The sequence below is a fragment of the Hakea prostrata genome, chromosome 6 (genome assembly GCF_041222555.1).
Source record: "Hakea prostrata isolate BN-2017 chromosome 6, UWA_Hpros_2, whole genome shotgun sequence".
In the NCBI taxonomy this organism is placed as follows: domain Eukaryota; kingdom Viridiplantae; phylum Streptophyta; class Magnoliopsida; order Proteales; family Proteaceae; genus Hakea; species Hakea prostrata.
In genome coordinates, this window is record NC_142605.1 from 24,665,665 (window position 1) to 24,687,689 (window position 22,025).

Sequence of the window (22,025 nt, forward strand, 5' to 3'; positions counted from 1 at the left end):
AAACATATGGTTTTCCCCTCTGTTCTACCGTACTTTTCATTTACGAAATTTCCTTTTATATTAGGATTTTGTGCATTCAAGCCTTGAGTAAGACTCTTTTGATTGTATGTTGCTTCATCTAGACCATGGTAATGAAGGAAGACAATAATTAAAATTTGTTAACATTAAGTTTGAATCACATCTATCATCTCTAAGTGACACACTCCGTACTTTCTTATCACATGCTCAATGAAGTGCATTTATATGAAGGAATTTGATTTTACGAAAGTCTCAATTAGAAATGATACATAAAACACCTTTTCTCGGTTGTCTTAAACCCCTTGTTTGTAGGTATTTTCTTTGGTTAAAAACCGAACACATTTTTATATATACCAAAAAAAAATTCCTCAATTTTGCATGAGTTGTATATAATTTAATTATATAATGTCCCAGACGATTGCATGCATGCTATATATATGCGATATCATGCCCTCGGCCGCTCAATCTCATGTTCCTGGGGAAATCATATATATATATATATTCGCTCCAAAATTCATTTGCATGGTTCAGTATATATATATATATATGAATTTAATAATCATAGAAAATCATTTTATCAATTTACTATTACTTTTTGTTTGATTTCAAACATTGAGGAGGCTTTATCAATTTTATCAAGAATAATTATTACAAGATATAAAAATATATATATTAGAAAAAAAGAATTTGTTTTTATAAATCATTTCCAGAAAATATTCGGGTTTTCGCGCGTTATCTCTGCACGTGAGAACCAGATCTCTCACATGCGAGATGCATCGTGCAAATCGAATTTCATTTAACTGCTCTGAGTCTCAATTCTGTTCATTTAACGTCTCTGTGTCTCATCTCTCTCTCGCTCTCTCTCGCTCTGGAATGTTAGGGTTTATGGAGTTGCAATGAACATCCGCCGTTGCCGTTGAATTTCTGATCGGTTCCGATCGATTCTAAGTCTTTCTTCATATTTTGGCAAGGTGAAATTCGATCGAACTCTCAATTCTTTTACATTTTACGAAGAAATGAAGCCGTATCTGGTTAAAGAGATTCAGATATTTGTAACTCTTCTTGACAGATTTCCAAATCTGCTTGTAACTCTTTTTGACAGATTTCTCAGATGATATTGATTGGATTCAGTTTTTTCAATTTTTCATATCTTCGATCTCTTAATTGATTTCAATGTTTTATATTGCCAATCGTCTTGAACGGAGATCTTTATAGCTCACTCTAGTTCTAATCTTGCGTTTCAGTGAATATCTAAGCATTTCCAGAGCTTTTTTTTTCTTACTTTTTCTTTATTTTTGTTATTCGAACACAAGTTGAAACTCCAATTGATAATAGGTTTAAGTTTCTGTTGTTCTAATCGGATGATCTGTTAATTTCTGTAAGAACTAAAAGAGTATGAGTACTGCTCGTCCAATCACTCTGGTTGAGTGAACTTATTTGCAGGTTCCCTATTCTGAAGAGATGATGATTCCAGTTCGTCCTGCATGGGTAATAAAGGCGATATTTGTAGTCCTGTTCTGGTCAATCCTTTTCCACTGTGTCTCCGCTACTGATCACACCGTCGGTGGAGAAATCGGTTGGGATATTTCATCTGACGTGAAGAGCTGGGCTTCGAACACAGTGTTCTTCACCGGCGACAACTTAGGTGCGTTTGCTTTCCCGCTAATGTGCGCCCGAAATTACAGAGATTTAAATTATTTGATTTTCAACTGTTTTTCTTTTTTTGCCGGAACTATCCTCGGTGAATGCTGAATTGATTCGTTTTTAAGGGCATTCATGTCATAAAAATTTAATTCCTCTTCCCTCAAATTGAAATATCCCATTCAGACCTTCGTGATTCCTCAAATATTTCTTACGTGTAAGGGTAATTTTGTCACTTTATACTAGAAGTACGCAAGGAGCTGAGCAAAAGGTAATTAAGTAATTCAACTACAGCCACCTGTCATTGTACTCCACAAGGAAAGACGAATGCGTTTCTGTTACGATTAAGCTAGGGTATTTTGGACATATCACATAACCTGACATTCCAGCAAGATTAACTGAAAATGCTTTACTACAATTTGCAGTGTTCGTGTACACGCCCGAACACGATGTGATCGAGGTGGAGGAGCAAGGCTACGTTCAGTGCCAGATACGAAGTCCAATTCGCACATACAACGATGGTGACACTGTGATCCCTTTGATGAACCCAGGCACCAGGTACTTCGTGTGCGGCAGGCCTGGTCATTGTTCTCTGGGAATGAAGATTCAAGTCGACGTTCTCCCTCGCCCTCAAAGAGTAGCTTCATCTCCAAGCACAGAAGCTGGAAATTCCAACACTACCGCTGCATCTCCTGTTGGCTCCGGTGACCGAGTAGAGGGCCCAGGTGTAAATCCAAATCAAAGGCGCAGTGCTCCGCCGCCTGAAAACCCTCCTCTGCCACATCTTTCAGATGATCAACCTCCTCAGTCACAAGAAAATCGTAATACTACAGGGCGTCCGAGTCCGAATGGAGCTTCACAGAGAGGGGTGGTGTTGGCTTCATGGTTGGGTCTCTGCAGGTTTACTGCTACTACTGGCTGCTTCTTCTATTCAAGCTTTATCGCCATCTGCTACTTCGCACTTCTATGATTTTACGTGATTTGGTTCTTGCACTCGCGAAGGTAAACTTTGAGTCCTCGGTCCTATATTGTTAGTTTGGACAAAAGTAAAAAAGAGAGTCAATATATTGTTAGAGTTTGTCATTAGACATATACATACATACAATAATCTGTTGATAGTTTTCGATAAAGATCAACTTTGGTGGTTTCTGGGACAATGATAATCTCCTGAGACACTCCTAATAGAGGAGTGATAATTACTTAAATGGTTGATTGATTGGTCGTGATTGAAACAGTAAATGATTCCTTTGAATGAATGATATAATGTGATGGATTGGGCTGATTGAAACTAGCTGCGAGTTTAAGTTGTTCCACTTTTGTACCGAATAGGAAGATACATGACGGTGGAGTTGAACTAGAAAATCAAATTCCTTTTGAAAATTTTTTGACCCCTTTCTCTTATAAGTGATAGCATAACCGCATGGCACTAGAAAAAACCATAACCCTGACAGTCATAAGATATTACCCGCACATAATCCAAAACCAGCAGAAATCCTGAGCAAAGAAGAAAATGACAATACTCAAAAGGTTGTAAACTCAGATACTTCTATCCCAGCATACTCTCAATCAAAAGATAAAGAGAGAGGAAGAAATAGAAAATCAGACATATCCTTTCAGTGTCCAGGTTTGACAACTTACCACCCATTGAGGCACTGGGATGTAATGACTGCTTCCCTACCAACAAATTTATCAGGAGTCCTCCTATTTCCCTGCATATTGAAACACCCCGTTTAGTTTGTTTAAAGCAAACAGGCAAAACTGGACTTCTGAAAGCTTGCAAAAGAACTTACTCTGATAAGCACTTTCTCGTTTACTGAAAATGGGTATTGCACTCCTCTCTGTAGCCTAGCCTAGGGCTATCACCATCTGCAGATATCTCCCCATTTTCCTGCACCAGATAGATGGGTGTCATCAATTAAACCATTAATTCCTTCGCTCTAAGGTTCAAGGAAGAATTAAATGCTTTTTTTTGCTTAAACACTACTCAAGTTTCAAATCGCAACTGTAAATATTGAATTATATTGGAGGCATATATGGACCAAAGAGAATATTGTATTTGATTCTCTCCAAGGGCTCAAATAGAGCATTAAATGGGTTTTTTTTTTTTGTTTTTAACTCTTTTCCTTAAAACACTACTTGAGTTTCATATCACAACAGTAATATTAAATTATTATGGTGGAATATATAGACAGAAGTGTTTGTTTTTCTACGAAAGAGAAAAAAGTATGAGACATGTAATAAAACCCAAAAATAAATATCAAATCCTAAAAATTATCAGGCAACTCTACCATCCAAGTATGATAGGATAGAATTGAAGTATGGCATCATTCCATCAATTGAACTTCTTTAACATCCTTAAATATGCCTACATCATGATAACATTCATGTGCTTATCGAGAATATCATACTATCATTTCATATCATATCATACTATCATACTATCATACTATCATCATACTACTATATAAAAGGAAAACCTCCAACACTTGTGGCACGTATTTTCTTAGACCAAAATACCCCTCCTAAATAGACATGAACCTCCTCAAAAATACCCGCCTTACAAAACAACATACCCCTATGATGAAATGCACCCTTTCAAATCAAAGCATTCCTCAAGCAATATACCCCTGTGATGAAGTGCACCCTTTCAAATCAAATCATTCCTCAAAGCAACATACCCTTGTGTTCCAGTAGCACCTCTCTTTGTCTTTCTTGCTTCACGCTTCATATCTTCATTTTCTTCTTGCATTGTCTGGCTTTTTTTCTTGTCGGAGTCTCGTTGTTTCAGTTTCTTGCTCTGAAAACAATGGCGAGACGTACGAAGAGGAAGACGAAACAGATTAAAGAAAGCAAATCTATTGACAAAGTCTCTAACGATCCACCACAAGTTACCAGCAAACCAAAAAGAGTCAAAGCTTCTTCTTCTTCTTCTCGTAAACGTCAAGTCGAACCTGAATACTTCCCTGAGAAGCGAAATCTGGTTCGTCATTCTCTTCTTCATTCCATTCTACTCGTATTCATCTATCGGATTCTATGCGATGAACAATTTGTCATCCAATTTAGGTTCTTTTTGCTCTTGCTGTGTCTTGTTACTGAACTTTGAGATAGTTTTTAACTTAACTTAACCTTGTAAATTATTCACATTGTTTGAGTAGTTGTCTTGTGATTGGATTTCCTTTTAGATATAATAACCTTTTTGAAGATCTTCAACATATGTACGTAGTTTTATATTTGTTTTCGCTGCAATTGAAAAACTTCAAAGCTTAATTGAATGTTTAGTTTAGTCACTTAACAATGTTCTATTGAGCAACGAACTATTTAGATGTAGTGAAGATAGAATGCAATTATGAGATCTATGACTACTAGAAACTACTGATGATGAAACTATCTGCGTAATGCGTAGTAATTAAGTCAGTTGCAGAGTACCGTTGGTTTCTCTTTCATTGATCTGGATGTTGGATTGTGTTTTGCAAGAAGATTTATTGAAGGCTGCGTTCCTTGTAGGCACAGAGGTTTGACCAAACTAAATCCTAATTCTTAAGTCTCATGCCTGTATGTATGACACTAATTTTTGTTTCTGATTCTTTTGGTTCTTCTTCCCTTTTCCTCTCTCCTCCCATTGTAGTGGGATCAGCTTGACTTAGTCTATCAGTTCAACTGGAATTTCACGAACTTGGAAGTGAGTGGAATTTTCTTCTTTTGGATGCTGTGCAGTTAAATATTACATTCCTTTGTTCTTCTCCCCTTTAGGGACTATGCAAGTTAAAGATGTAGCCACTATTCATGGCATTCATCATAATTTAAAACTAAATAAAGCCATCAAGAATTTTTGTAGAACTAAAAGGCTTCCTCAATTTATGGTCAGAATGCATTTGAAAAGGGTGGGAGTCCTTCATGGACAGAAAGTTTACGTCTTCAGTTGTACTGAGCGTAAGTATTCAGTATGACTTTGTACTTTTATTATTCTTCTCCTACCATTTCAAGTTTCTTCTTTGAGATGTGAAGAAATTGTTATGACAGTGACATCCATTGTTTTAAATAACCTTTTGCGGTTCCACTTTTGATGTTTGAGATGTTCAGTTTCTTATTCTGCCTCCTGTATGTTATATTTCATCTTGGGTTGGTTTGTTATTCTGCCATGAATTATGTTATATATCATTATCTTGGCCTTTCATGAAAAGCATTTGGATATTTCTTTTCCTTTATGGCTTTCTTTTTAACAAATTCAAGTTTCTGGTACGTTATTTTACTTATATTCATTCAACTCCTTGTTTTGCAATTTACATCTATTTCTGTGTTTCAGCTCAATTGGTCTTCTTCAAGGGTGAAACTAAAATTATATGCATTCCTGTCGTAGTGGCTGTAAGTTAACTTACCTGCTATTTTTACCAATATCTCAAGACCCAAACTACCTCATCTAGGTAATCTATACAATGGTTGTCCTTCAATAATAAGAATAGCTATAATTGAAACAAATTCAAATTCTGAACAAAATAAGACAGTGTGAGCTTCAGATGGTATACAAACATTACAACACAAAAAAAAAAAAAGGCAATGAACCACGTTATGCACGTATTATTTTCCTAGTATATATAAAAGAAAGAAAAAATAGCAATAACATCCAACTCTTTTTAGGCATTTCTATGAAGTCTACCCTGTTCATTCTCTTCATTATATCCATTTGTTCCCCAACTTCCCTTGGGCGCTTACAAAGAGCAGCATTGTGGAAGAGTCTCCTTTCCTGTCATCCTCATGTTTCACAGCTACAGCCGTCGCTCTCAAAGCTGTTGATAAGACTGATCAGTTTGGGAAAAAAGTGATGCGTGTGGGTGTTTTTTTTTTTTGGGAGGGTGAAGAGAGAGAGAAGATGTACATGATTGGGTATTAAAGAGCCACCATCAATTTCTGAACCGCAAAGGGTACATTTGGACTGTTAGGCAGAGAGAAAAATATTTTGATTACTGATACATTTTTTTGCATGAATTACTAAATAAAATGAAAGCAATATAGAATGCAATGAATTACTACATAGAGAATTCTTTTACTTCTTATCGTTTTATGTTGGGATAATTACTGTTGCCCCCTTTTATTATAGCTTAATTACTATTTTGTTTCCTATACATTTTGAAATTAGTAATTCAACCTTAGAATTTACCTATAATTATTTTTGTCCCGCTATTGTTAAACTCTCTTAGTTAACTGATGACGAGGCAGTTTTTATTTATTTAAAAAATTCCAAAATAACCCTAAGGTTTTATTCTACATGTTTATACTTTATATCAAATTACACTATTACCTTAGTAATTAGGGAAAATTTAACCTTAATTTGGTAGTTCCTTATTTTTTAACTTTTTTATACTTACTTTTCAATTTGGTATTATTTTTTAGTTTTTGTTATTTACTTTCTAATTTGATGTTATCAATTTAGCATCGATTTAATTTTTGTCCAAACTACATTCGTGCTTGAATAGCACCTGATTGCTTCATTCTTATCAAATGCCTCTTGCGAAGGTAATCTTTCAGTCCTTAGTCCTATATTGTTAGTTTGGACAAAAGTTAAAAAAGAGTCGTATTGCCAATGAGGGGTTAGTCTAACGGTAAAAGACCCAGTGGGTTCGCACCCACTCGGCGGAATATATATATAAGTAAACATTTAATTTCTGCATTAATATAGAAAAAAAGCTACCCTGAGGATGTTATCGTGGCTAGCACAAGCTAGCTCGATGAACCTCGAATCCAAAAAAAAAAAAAAAGGGGTCATATATCGTTGGAGTTTGTAATTAGACATATACAATAATCTGTTGATAGTTTTTGATAAACTTTGATGGTTTTTGTGACTAAACTGATAATCTCCTGAGACACTAATAGAATAGAGGAGTGCTAATTACTAAATGGTTGATTGATTGGTCGTGATTGAAACAGTAAATGATTACTCTGAATGAATGATATGACGTGATGGATTGGGTTCATTGAAACTGAGCTGCGAGTTTGAGTTGTTCCACTTTTGTACCATATCCATTTTAGGCCGCTTTAATTTCTATGCTCACTCAAAATAACATTATTTTATAGAGCAAATTACATAATATCTCTTGCCTTTGTAAATTATTATGGGCACACTTATAGAATTTGATACATAACATCCTCTTGTGCTTAATTTTTGTTAATTTAAATTGAGAAGACCTATTTATCCTTGCTGGATCTTTTTATAAGTGAAAATGAAACTGAATAAAAAAAATAACTTAAAATCAGTCATGTTGTTTTGTACCATCTCTTTTTCTTCCATAGAAGTTGAAGCCGCTTTGAGCGTAAAAGATGGTGGTTAGAATTTTTAAAATACAATTAATGTTGAGTATAAATTTGAAACGTATAGAATATGAACATAATAGCATACAATTTCATTGGGTATATATGTAATTTGCACTTTATTTTATTCATTCGTTCTTAAAAAGCAGGGCTAAGTTGTAGTTTCTGTAACTGCTCTCTTAAATCGAGAACTATGACTAAAAAATTGGTTCGATATGAATGTTGCACACTGGGGGTGTTTAGAGGATGTACTGAATTTGGTTATTTGAATATGATTATGGTGCTTATCTTCTAAACATAGTTAAAAGTTATGAAAAAAAAAGTGAGATACGAGGTTCTTGGTTCAGAATTTGTTTGTTAAGATGGGAATGTAGGCCAACGATAGATGGATATCCAAATTTGTAGTCGATACGTATCCATATTTGACCCAACCGATACAATGTATCTCGATACATCTCTCCATTAAATTACACTAAAATACATTAGCCAAAGCGATACAATACTCGATACAGGACGATACGTCTCCTAAAATCACCTGACCGATACGATACTCGATACCGATACTTTAAACCTTGATCGTAATAGTAGAAAACTGTTTTCAAAACCTTTCCCATTCCCCCCCCCCCCCCCCTTCTTTCATCATCCCATCTCTGCCCTAAAGACCCAAATTATCATTGGTAAAAATTTCTATTTTTCTGCTGCTTCCTAAACGAATTTCTCATAAATTTTCGTAACATTGAGGGCAAGATTCTACCCCATTACATTAAAGCTGCAAGTTCCATATGCTACAGAAAGTTCAATGAGAAACTAAATTGGAAACAACCAGAGGTTAGAAAATTTAAAGAAACCGATGAAAAAGAAGAAATTCCAATATTTTTTTTTATTTTCCTTTTTTTTTGAATAATGTCATTGAGGGAAGGAGATAGATTCCGCGAGGATTTCGCCATTTGCAGGTGCTCGGATGAAATTGCAAAGCTGATGGTGCTTTATGGCTGCTTCATTGTCGAAATATTTTTCTACTAAGAAATATTGAGACATTTCATATTGGGTGGGAGTTTCCGTAAATCCAAACTCAGACTTATTCATATGGGTTTTCACTTTTCTATTGAGGAATTTTCTTAGGCTTAAGAATCAACTCCTCTTCTTCGTCATTTCATCTTTATTCGAACTATCCAAAACCCAGAAAGAAGAAGAATATCACCAAGTTGGTGTTTGTTCTCCTTCCATGATCATGCAAGTGGTGGTGGTGAGGTTGGTTTTCCAGAGCCAAAGAAGGAGATCACAACCGTGTGAGGAGAGAAAACAGGTTAAAAGGTGTGAGAGGAAAGTGATTAAGGATTAGAAAAATGCTAACCCGATCCAAGAATGAAACACATGTCAACTGTTTAACGGTACACTAGATGAAATTGGGTCATATTGAAACTATAGCTGATAAAAATCCGTCCCAACAGCACTAGCAAGAGCCCGAATCACCTTGGGGGGGGGGGTTTGTGAAGCGGCATGTGGGACCCAAGGGAGTAGAAGTTTTAATTTTTTTAAGGGTAATTTTTATCCAGACCCCTGAGGTAGAAGAGTCGAGATGGGGTGGTGATCCTGACTCCACCTAGTAATGTCATTGGATTTTTATTGTGTCCTAGTTCATCTCATCAATTTTGTTATGAACGGAGGACAGATAGTCAGGTTAGACCTAAGTGTTTTAATTAAATCAAATATAAAAGTTGTATTGTATTCTATAAGTCTATATAATTATAGTTTGATTGTATTGTGATTAAAATAAGGTTTTGGGTCACTTATTCGTACAGGGGGTAGACTTGTAATTGTATGGGGATTAGAATTTAAAGTTTTTCTATAAATATATGTGGAATAAACAAGAAAAAATAAGCAACAAACAAAAGGGTAGTACCTTGTAAAGTGTGAGAGTGGTAAGGTTTTCAAGCATAGTGGAAATTCTTTTATGTTTGGTAGACGTAAGCAATCTTGCCAAACCACGTTAAATTATTTGCAATTGTTAACATGTGTTGCTTGTGTTTTTCTTCGTGGTTTTGTATCTACCCCCCCCCCCTCCACCCACAAAAAAAAAAAAAGAAAGAAAGAAGGAACCTGATGTGGGTATCAAAATATGAAAATAATTTTATTTGAAACTTTTTTTTTAAGTAATTGATGCATGATGCACTTAGATTGTTTCACATGATTATCTGTATCTCTTATTGGATTTGTGAAGCTCATCCTGTATATGCTGACAAGTCCCCAACTTCATGATTAAAGTAATGTGTTGCAACCCAATACCATAGTCAAAAGATGAAGTTGTGAACCCCCCTTTTTTTTTTTTTTTTTTTGTCCTTTTGTAGTTGATGTTCTCTGCTAAATGAATTGTGTAATATGTATATTTTTCTTGAAGTTTTATGTAATTAATTAAGTATTGTGTGAAAAACTTATACGTGTGTAAATCTTTTATTCTTTTGTTCTATAATGTCCTATGACCTAGGTTACAGCTCCCATCAGATTGCTCACTTAAGAGCCATATCAATCTCCTACTCCAAGTCCAATCCTGTAATAGGAAGTGTCCAAGACCGGTAAGCATCAACATAGGCGTAGTCAGACCATTCCGACAGAGCCATGTGGACCTAGGGAGCCAAGGCCGGGCAACACCTTGATCAGGTCATCGACAAGAGGCAGTTAAGGAAATTATTGCCTAACTAGGCGTGACACAATACCCAGGTGAGATTCCTGGGGCTAATGGCTTGAATGGAGTCGATTTAGCTACTTGCCTACCCAGGAGTGGCATGCCTCCAAAGGAGAAGAGCCACATCTAATGGCTAAAGATGACAAGGTCAGCGAGATGAACCGGCGGCTCACAACCCGAAATTGAAATGTTAAGTCTATATAAACCTAACACTCAAAGCCCAAAAGATATGAGCAATTTACCTCACTATTCACCTACGTTCTGAGTTCTCACGCTCTGGGCATTCATCGTTGTGTTCTTGACTGGCTTGATCACCCGAGGCGATTCCCTGACTTACCATAGGTCGGCCTGCACTCACTCTTTTGTGAGTGCAAGTCAGGACATCAGATCGGGACATGCAACCGGTTTTCGAACGCGGCAAGTCTCAGCCCTAGGATTGTTGTTGTCTCTAAGAGTCTTGGCCTAAACTATTAGGTTCTCTAGGATTCCATTGAATTACCTAAGCTCTTAGTTAACATCTTACTGAAATTTAGAAGTTAAGGCATCATTACTTCTTTTATAGTTAAATAATACTCAAAAATAAGACTACATATTTAGTTGGTTTCAATCACTTCATTTTCCTCGATGGCAATGAAACTCAAGTATTTTATTTTTCAATTTATCTGACATTGGGCTGGGCTGGGCTTTAGCCTACTTGAAATTTCTGAATTTATATTCAACAAACATTGAATTGGGCTAGGCTGTATTAGAATTAAAATGGTTTACGGGGCTGACTGATATTGGGCTTTTTTGGCCTCGATAAAGGGTTTGGTTCTTGTGGCTTCTCCATTTGTAGGGAGCTCAGCTGAACCTGCATTTTATCTCTTCTGTCAATGCAACTTCGACCAAGAGGCAAAAGCCTATATATGGGGTGGTTTTGCAAATCCCAGTTGAACTGTAGCCACCCCAACACTGGCCCGTTAGAACAGACGGTGGCCGCTCGATCAAAAAGATAAACTGGACCCAAGCCCGGCCCAGCCATGCCAGGGTTTATGTAGCAGCCCAGCCTTGTCTCGTTGACCCTGATTGGTCCAGGCCACATTGGACCTTGTTGACCTAGAATTTCCCTAATTTCGTATTGACTCTTTTAATATCTTATTAATCAACATCGGACTTTCTGGTTAACCAGTCTACTAAGTGTGAAGGTCAGAAGGAGTATCGATCTAAAGGATAGCTGTAAAGAATTTTATAGAATAATTAAACTAAGAATTTGACAAAATAATTTACTAAAAATAAAATCTCAAGTTACATGTAACAAATTCTATAGAATAATTAAACCAGAATTCGATAGAATAAATTAAATCCACTACCAATCATCTCTATTACAGAAAAGGACAAATCCAAATAGGTGTACATATATAAGAAACGATGTCGGGGCCAACATAAAGATCCTCATCAACTATATCATCACTCTCCATGCTATAGGCTCCTATGTCTGTACCCACTCCATCCATTACTCTAAGATTAGGATACATATCACCCTGAAGACCAACTCTATTAATATCAGTGAAGTAAATGCAATTAGGTTTGCATCTTAAATTGTCTATGGAGGGCAAGATGGAGAAGGAGGAATTGCAACCCACAAAGACAGCACGTTCCTTGAGCCTGCTCTTCACCTTTGTCCACTTTCTACTGTCAAAATTGAACTTATAAACATCAAAACCCACCGTTTGGTGGATCTTCAATGTAATGGGCTCATCAAATTCCTCATAAACATAATGTAGAACCATCAAAAGTTCTCCTGCGGACTCCACAAGATAAGCTGCATTTGGAATATCATCAGCTGCACCCTCTGGTGCTTCAGCAATCGTAATTGTTTTTGCATGAGTACTAGAGATGTCGACCAGCACCAACTTATAACGGAAAGTGACAGCATAAAATTGACCATTGAAATAGACGACATCACGAATATTTTCAACACCATTGCTATGAACAAGAGTCCAAACATCATCTCCCAATCTTAGGAAAACCATTTTATTAAGTTCAGAAATTATCATCATCACAACACATCTTTCTTCATCTTTTTCTTTGTTATAGGAAAGGGTTGGTGTTGATGACAATATCACTTTCTGAATAAATGCAATCCGAAGATATTTTGGATTGTCATACTCTAGGTGACCTTCACGTGCGTTGTCTTGAATATCTTGATCAAGGGGGACGGTAGTTAGATGTGGAAGGTGAATTCGTTTTCGAGTAAGCGGGTTTAACAAGTGAATCTCCAAATCAAGCCCCAAAGTTAACAACCAACCTTTGGAGGAAACACACGATCGGCCACGGGCCTCTGGCAAGTCGAAGTAGTAAACCTTATTGGTAAAGAGACTAAAGAAACCACGCTTGTCACTGTCATTGTCTTCCTTCTCTCCAAGCATCAGCCAAGGAGAAGCAGTATTAGGAAAATCCCATTTTTCCGCCTCTACAACCGAGTAGTGCCATGTTCTGCAGACTGCACTAAAATGAACAATATCTTCCATGATGGACATCTTATCCACAATAAGTCCTAGAAGATCATTACCAAGTTGGGACCAATCCGCCATAATATCCTTTCTTCGTCTCCCTAGACACAACTATAAAAACATAACACCAAATTGGAACATTAGAAAACATATATATATAGATGCTGTCGATACAAGGCCAAAATTGTTTGTATACAAATTTTGATGAAAACCTCAACTATGGATCAACCCAAACTTTAAGAATCAAACAAAAGAACTCATCAAGAATATGGACAGTGTTTTGTATCATAGGTTGGATTCTTGTAACCTAAAGAGGAAAAAACCTAAATTTGCTGAGCGTTGTTTGCGTGCAAGGGAAGTGTAGTGCCATGTTCTGTTACGTGAATAATAAAGTTTGTAATAGTTAGTTTGAATATCTGTTTATACACAAAAAACCCAGGATATGAATTTCAATCCTTCACGAAAGGAAAAATATAAGAAGAATAAAAAATGTTTCTGTTTTCCATTAATAGAAGAATACGAATCAACACATGAATTAAACAATTTGTAACGAAAGATAGATACGAAGTAAAACAGTAACTCGCTCAGTTTGAGAGCAAGAGAAGAGAAATGAATCGTAATTCTTGAATCAAAGCTTCTAATGGCAGCAGGAATTGAATTTATCTTTACGAAAAAAAGAAGATGAAGAAGAAAGAAAAACAAAAAAGTTTGAATATCACTAACAGGGAAGACCAATTCTAAAGGATTAACCAATCCGACCGAAAAGAGAGAAAGTAAGAGTCGCTTAGAAAACCCAGCTGGACAGCTTTCTTCGATCTGAAATTCTTTCTCACTCGATGCACGATGGACGAATCGTTTGTCCGTTCATCCTTTGGCTTTGCTCCTACGACCTTTAAATAATAAACAAAAGGTATCTACTTCAAGAGTCCTAATTCAAGTCAAAGTCAGCAACAAAATTGGAAAGTTTTATTTATTAAGATTTCCTACGATTTGCTACTATTTGTATTTGTCTCTACTTCCAAACTCATGGGTACATTAGTAATTTTAATCTGATTTCTCATTTCTCTCCATATTCGGCCCCCTAAAAAAAAAAACTCTATTCTCTTTCTCTATTGCTCCGGTTTTTCGTTAATGATCTTCAAATCTGTTCACCTTCATCTTTCTGATCGAGTGTAATCAGGGGCTGCGGATATAAATTCCCTTAATTCCCTTAATTTTGTCAGTTTTTTCTCTTTTCACATGTGAAATGTCACCATTTGACCCTTCAAAAATAATTTTTAAATGTAAAATGATGGATATAAATGTCATTCCTAATTAAAAGCTAATTCCTCAATCCCTATTTATTATCCCTCTCTTCTTATTAGAAACTTACTCTCAATCCCTATTTATTCTCCTCTCTCCTCTTTTCTTACTATTTATTCTCTTCCCTTTTTATAGACTTGGGTTAAGAAAATTTGAAAAAAAACTACTCCACAATTAGTTTATCTTTTTCTCTTTTTTTTCTTTTTTTTTTTAAATTCTTTTTATTTGATTTTATATTCTATGTTACTTTATTTCTTCGGCAATTTTTGTTATTTGATTTGTATTGTGAATAAAATGTTTATAGTTAATAGGTAACTAACTATCATTGGTTTGCATGTCTTACCTTTTTTTTTTTAAAAAAAAATTCGGTCTACATCTCCTACCAAAGAAAATTTTGACATGCATCTCGTTTTTTAGGGTTGAAGTCATGTATATATATATATATATATATATATATATATATATATATATATATATATATATATATATATATATATATCGCTATCGGTAATTCAGTGAAAGCATCTCTCAAATCCTTCTTTTCGGGAAGTCATTCCATTCATTCCAGAACAAACTGAAAAGCTAGCAAGCAAGCAAATGAGCGAAAGGAAAGGGTGGGAGGCATGACATATACCATATTAAAAAGACCGGTCTTAGAAAGCTCTTTGGCTAGTTAAGAAGTACTGATAGCAAGTGCTTGGGAAGAAAAGAAGTTGTGAGGGAGTGCGCTCTGACTGATATCATTCAGGCAATTCCATTCTGACTGTCCTAGGAAGAGAAGAAGGAGCGAAAGACCATTGGTGCGGCGACCAACGGGATATATATATATATATATTAATATTGTTGCTTTAATTTTACCTATATTTTGTCCCAAAAAAAATCATTATCAATAATTTACCCTTTTTCAAATATATATGAGTCCCACAAAATATATATGGGTTTATTCTTTAATATAATAAAATGATTTTTTGTGGGACCCCAAATGAGTTTTATAAGGGCCCACACAATATTTGTGACAAAAAGACATTAGTGCTTCTTCAACGGGAAGGTTATTTGGCTTTCATTCTTCGCCCCCCCCAAAATATTCCATCCTGGGTCCGCCCCTGAGTATAATGGATTTGTTAATTACGAGACTCCGAAGAAATAGCAGTAAATTTCATCAAAGAAGCTATTTTTTAAGCCTCGAGATCCTTTGTCTTCGATCTCCGATTAGAAGATCTTCCAAATTCTGCAATTAAGATCGTTATCGATGATTTATATGGTTTTCCAGAAGAACAAATTAAAGTCCGTCTTGTGGTAGAGTCGATAAACCTTCATGTTGGACTCCGAAATTCCTTCCTAAGGTAAACACAATCTCTTTCCCATTTTCCAAACACCAAACGCTATAAAATCTCATTGTATTGACTTCCGTATAGCCGTGGTTGCTTATCCGCAATACAATGGTCAAGTAGAAATCACCAACAAAACTCTACTTGATGGGATCAAGAGGCAGTTAGATGACAGCAATTAGCGATGACTCGAAGAGTTACATCATGTCTTATGGGCCTACAAACTTCAATGAGAACTCCAACTAGAAAAACACCTTTATAGCTGTCTTATGGCACTGATGCCTTGGTTCCAATGGAGGTGTTAGCAGGATCCCTCCTATCATCCCAATATGATGAAGAGGCAAATGAAGAAGGCCTCAAGGCTAACCTGGAGTTCCTTGACGAAGTCTGAAAAGTGACCCTCTATCAAAAGAAGGTTGCTAGATGGCCAGAGAAGGTTGAAATCTAGAAACTATATTCATTGCATGTCTCTTTCCCAGTTTGCCGGAAAAATCACCTCGATCCAAACTGCATTGCTTCTCACACACAGAAGGAATGAGATCAACAAACTGACAAAATTCTTTTTGTCAGTATCGTCAAGGGAGAATGGAATCAAAGCTTTTAATCATTGTCGGTAATATGGACTTCTCCTCCAATAAAGCTTTCGGTGAGAGACTTCTTCACAACTCCGATTAGATCATCATTCAAATCATCTTTTTTTGGTGAAATCATTCAATTCATGATCAATATCAATCATTACACCATCTTTAGGATTCTCATCTTTGAGAGATTCCTTCTCCAACTTGTCTTTATTTCTTCATTTCAGAACTTCACATATAAATTCACCTGTTGGTTTTAACTCTTCAAAGTTTTATCTATTATATTCTATGAAGTACATAAAAGTAGTTCTCATACCTCGCATGCCTTCATGAATGGGTTGCATACAAAATCCAACCGAATCATAAGCAAAGACCTGTTTGATAACCTATCCAGTGTTTTTGCTTCAAAAGACATCCAAATCAAATTTTCACACTTCTAAAAGTGTTTGATAGAACTTACTTTGGGAAATGCTTTCAGGGTTCAAACCTCAAAGCTTCAAACTTTTTGGAATTTCCTTATAACTTGTTTCACTTAAAGTCCATGCGCCTTCAAATTTTTGTTTCAAGAAACACAGGTAGTTGCTTCGTCAAATGTTGCTTCTTGGCACATAAATTTCAACTTCCTATGTTCAAAAACAAAATTCAACATCTACTTCCAGAATAACCAGAGACGGAACATGTTTACACAATGGTTTTCGACCAAAATTTCTGTGTCTCGAAGCAAGAAACAGTAGAAACAATTTCCGAGTGGGCTATCAAAGGTCCAAGGTTTTTCTTCTTTTGGCATGAATTAGGATTGGAGCAATCTGACCATTAGAACCCTTTTATACACCTAATTCTGCATTCATCTACCCAATACAAGAACTCAATCCCAGTTTGGTGCAATACTGCCACACACAGATATTCCTACTGTGAATTTCCTATTTTACCCTTGTTAATATACTAATTGCCAGAAATTACACTCAAAATAAATATTTGCTGATTTGTTATAGCATATATCAATAAACAACTGTAGATTATAACCATATATACTTAGCGCCCTGGCTCTTTTTTGAGTCAAAGGGACTTGATGTCACCTTGGCGCCTCGCTTGGTGTTAGTTTCATAGTCCTCTATTGCCTCACCTCACTTTGTCGCCTTGACTACTATGCTTCTAGCACACTTAGGATTTGTTTCCAAATTTTAAATCTACCCGTTAGATTGATCTGTAATTTTCACCATCGGTTCTCCTACCGCTTTGCTAGACTGGGTTTGAGTTTGGAGTCATTCCACCCATCTAATTGGCAGTTATTTTGGATTATCCTACTCTGAACTTATTCTCTGATGAAAAAACATTCTTTATTGGTATGTTTTGAGTCTTCAAATTCGGTAGTAAATTGCACTTCCCTGGCCATCTTATCCTACCAGAACAGAACCCTCCCCTATAAGGCATGGCTCAAGAACTCACGTGATATCTCGCTTTAATAGTTATAGTTTTGAGTTTCCAACATTAATATATTTATAAATATTAAATATATGATGTGTACGACACGTTTTATAAATGTGCTTCTTCAGTAGGGTTTTATCATCAAACTAATGCTACCACTGCATTCGGAAGGCTAAAATAGGCTGCACAGCAAGTCCTTCCCCAAAAAACCCTTACAATTCAGCGAGTTGGGAGGAAAAAATTCCCCTAACTCATCAAGATCTCACTGAGATCTCATTTTTTCTAGCCAAGAGAGATGCCTGGCAAGAGCATGTTCTCGAACAAGGAATTCTATCAAGATCAACACAAGGCTGAAGCAAAACTGCATAAGAAATAATGACAGTGTAATTGTAGTATTTCCACTTATGTATGTGACAGTGAATGGTAAGCACTTCACTAATTCCCACTAAACTTTCTTCTTCTTCCCCTCCAACTAACACAGGTCCACAATCAACACTTATTCATCAAGTAATATTGCAAAACAAAGCTGCCTTAAAGATGCCAACTTGATCAACAGATCAACTTGAATATGACTGAAGTTAATTGTGGCAACTTAAATCTACAACTCTATGACAAGTCACACGCAGTTCTTTAAAAATATCAGAGAAGGCTTGGTATATCAGGTCATGAATATCACAGGTAAAAAGCGCTAATAACCATATAACTCTGTAACTTCACTGCGTAAGAGATGACCTGATAAGCAATATAATCATTTTTATTCATTTACGTTTTAATGAAAAATCCAATACTCTGTGAGAGTTTGAAGCGAGCACCACTCTTTTGAGACAGATAAGAAAAAGTAACTTTCACCGTTGTTATAAATCAACAAATATAACTCCCTCCAGCACTTAAAGAAAAGGCTGTGATGGCTCAACTCAGACATTTAAGAAACAAGTTCAACAGCAAGGGAACTTTGACTCACGATAAGGGATCAGAGAGGACACTTCTTAATGATGGTTCCCTGTTCAAATTGTTCCTCGATTCCTGCAGGGGGGAAGAGTGTCACTGATTGTCTTCCCCCACTAAGAAACCATTAAACATCATTTCAAATGGAACAAAAGAAGAGTGACAGCAACAGCATGAACATGTAGCAGTGACATCAAAAGTAGGTTTACATACCTAAGAAATCAAACATCAGGATAGATCCATCTAATCTCAAATTCTTCATGCAATTATTACAAATGAAGAATTTAGATTTATTATAAGGACAAATTTATTCATTTACTTTTGTATTTAATTTAATTAAAATCTTCATTAATGATACTTAATCTGAGGCCAACCATTGAACCCTCATTTTCATTAAAATTTCAATCTATTTTTCATAAGAATTTAGATTTTCGTAATAAGGACAAGTTCATCCATTTACTCTCGTATTTAATTATCACCTTTATTAGTTACATGACATCAATGTGAGGATGGTTACTCCACCCTCTTTAAATTAGAATTCCATCTCTTCCCTTATTGCCCCTTCATTTGTTTTTATTTTTTCATCATATACATCTTCTCCTTTACTATTTTTGTTTATTTATTTGTGATTTATTTTTAACTCTAGTCATTCTACCAATTAGCTTCCCTAGATTTCCTTACTTGAATATAATTTTCCACAATTACCACTTACCCTTTATGCACTATTGTTATCATCTTCTAGTTGATTAAATTAGAGCGAGGGTAGTAGGCAATTATTTTTTACCCTTTTGATGTTGTTCCCTTTTAATCTGTCGAACAAACTAAAATGAGAGTGGTGTATGACAAGTCATGACAAATTGTTTTTTATCAAATGATCATGGTTCTTGTCTTCCCAAATGACTCTCTCTATGTTTATTTTGATAAACTATTGATTTTAGGATAAAAGACTCCTAGTCAGAATCCAAGAAGCATACAAGCGTCCTAAAATCCTAGATTCTAGTTTGAAATTTTTTATCCTGACATCAACAGTTTCAAAATAAACACAAGAAGAAACACGCAAATAAATGAGAAACATGATAATTTGGCCCATAAATATTTGCCATCAATTGTCACACACTACTACTATTCTAGTTTGTCCAATAGAGAAAACGAGAACAACATTAAAAGGGTAAAAGAAAATCACCAACTACCTTTGCTCTAATTTAGCCAACAAAGAAGACAACAATAGTGTGGATAAGAGGAAATCGTGGAGAATCTTATTTGGGAAAGTAAGTCATCAAAGAGAGATGTTAGAATGATTTGTATTAAAACATATAATAAATAAAAGAAAAATGGTAGAGGAGAAAAAGTATCTGAGAAAGTGATACAATGTATTATGGAAAAATAAAAACAAATGAAGGAAAAGAGAATGAGAAGATCATAGTCTAATTAAAAAAGAGGGTAGGATATTGATGTAGCTAAAAGATCCAATATTGAAAGACAATGTAAATAAGGATCTTCACTATTAATCTTGAACGATAATACAAGGAAATGGTAAAACTTAGGGACTCTCTCAACCCAAGGTGGGGACTCACTCTCTCTCTCTCCTATATATTTGTAGTCACTCCATGAAAGGAGATCAAATTTGAAGATAGATTTTGCTTGTGCACACTTGTGTAAAAAGGGTTGAGTGAGTCCCCACCTTGGGTTGAGGGAGTCCCCAAATTTTACCATTTTCTTGTATTATCATTCAACATTAATTGTGAAGATCCTTATTTGCATTGTTGTTCAATATTGGATCCTTTGGCTACATCAATTGGCATCAGGGCAAGATTCGACAATGCAAGAAATTACATTACGAGATGAGGTGAATCAATTGAAGGAAGCAAATCAAAACCACCAACAAATTATGCAAAAGGTTTTGCACTGACTTCCTATAACGGCTTATAACACTTATCAAACAACTTCTACAATAGATGTGGACCAAACTTTTCACATCCCAGGGGTGCGCCGAAGTGAAGATCGTGATGGCTCTTCAGGTTTTACATCCATTCAATTCCAAACACGCGCATCCACGAACACTTTAGGCAATTGAGCGGTTAGCACGAGCCTTGGAGCAGTCCAATAAAAGCATACGGATAGACATAAACGACTTTGACGGGAAACTCAATCCCAAACTCTACGTTGATTGAATTGCTTCTATTAAAACTTTTTTTAAAAGGAAAGAATTATCGGAAGAGCGAAAAGTTGATTTTGTAGCCACAAAACTTAAGGGTCATGCCTCGATTTGGTGGCAACAATTTCAACAAAGTCAAGAAAGGAGAGGACTCCACCCAATTAACAATTGGGAGGATATGAATGAAAAATAGATGAAAATTTTCTCCCTCTTGATTTCTCTCAAACTTTATATAAGAAATTTCACCATTTTCGGCAAGGAAATGATCAAAATGTGAATGATTACACCGAAGAATTTTTTAAATATTTATGTAATTTTGATTTACAAGAAAATGATGACCAATTGGTAGCTAGATATGTTAGTGGTCTAAAGCTTTCTTTTCAAGATGAGATTGTTTTACACCATGTAAACACCCTTTGATAAAGCTCACCAATTAGCCATCAAAGCCAAAAAAAATTGAGGAGAAATTCCTCTAAGCGGTTTGAGAGGGCTCCCAATATTAGTATGAGAGATAAAATTATTGCAAGGGACTATTCAAGGCCTAGAAGTGATGAAAAGCCAAAACCCATGGCCAAAGACCAAAATAAGGGTAAGAAAAATTCTAATGTGTGTTATCGATGTGGGGATGCAGGTCATTTGTCATTTTCTTGTCCTACTAAAAAGAAAGAAAATTGAATCAATTTGATTAAGGGTGATGGTGATGAAATTACCTATGAAAATGCAATCCCTCAAGAGTATTCTTCTGTAATCTGAAACTTAACATGGGCAAGAGCATGTGCAACTGGTACTCTAACAAAATACAATATTGAATCCTTGAGTCCTTAATACTAGTAAAATGGCATGAAAGGAGGAGGACCACAACTAGAACCCAAGAGAGGAGAGGACCACAATGAGAGGGCAAATTAGAGATGAACACAGATGATAATGAGTGTTTGGTTATGTGGGATTTTTGGGCTAGAGAACATGGTGCTTATGATCACAACACCACATTGACTGTTTGAGTAATTATGTTGAAGTCACTTACTATACTCCGTCAGCTATAAATACCCATACATTCACCATCATAAGGTAAGCATTCTAAAATTATTCTCTTTGGTTTCAAGGTCTGCGTTGGGTTCCTTGTTCTCAGGATATTGTCTTTTTTGCTAACTAGAT

The 22,025-nt window shown here is 35.7% G+C and overlaps 2 protein-coding genes across 2 annotated transcripts; one reads left to right on the plus strand and one right to left on the minus strand.

Moving 5' to 3' along the window:
* Positions 1-1,482: 1,482 nt before the first annotated feature.
* LOC149012811 (early nodulin-like protein 14) lies at positions 1,483-2,629 on the plus strand. The gene is made up of 2 exons (XM_089157663.1): positions 1,483-1,663; positions 2,085-2,629. Exons 1-2 carry the CDS (start codon positions 1,483-1,485, stop codon positions 2,627-2,629), a joined length of 726 nt encoding a protein of 241 aa, XP_089013789.1.
* Positions 2,630-12,006: 9,377 nt separating this feature from the next.
* Positions 12,007-13,218, minus strand: LOC149012812 (F-box protein SKIP23-like). The gene has a single exon (XM_089157664.1). It carries the CDS (start codon positions 13,216-13,218, stop codon positions 12,007-12,009), a length of 1,212 nt encoding a protein of 403 aa, XP_089013790.1.
* Between the last annotated feature and the right edge of the window lie 8,807 nt (positions 13,219-22,025).

Excerpts from the sequence above, each read along its gene's own strand:
- LOC149012811 (XM_089157663.1), top strand. The coding sequence starts at position 1,483 with ATGATTCCAGTTCGTCCTGCATGGGTAATAAAGGCGATATTTGTAGTC. Across the intron at positions 1,664-2,084 it reads CTTCACCGGCGACAACTTAG|TGTTCGTGTACACGCCCGAA; the intron begins GTGCGTTTGCTT and ends TACAATTTGCAG.
- LOC149012812 (XM_089157664.1), bottom strand. The coding sequence starts at position 13,218 with ATGGCGGATTGGTCCCAACTTGGTAATGATCTTCTAGGACTTATTGTG.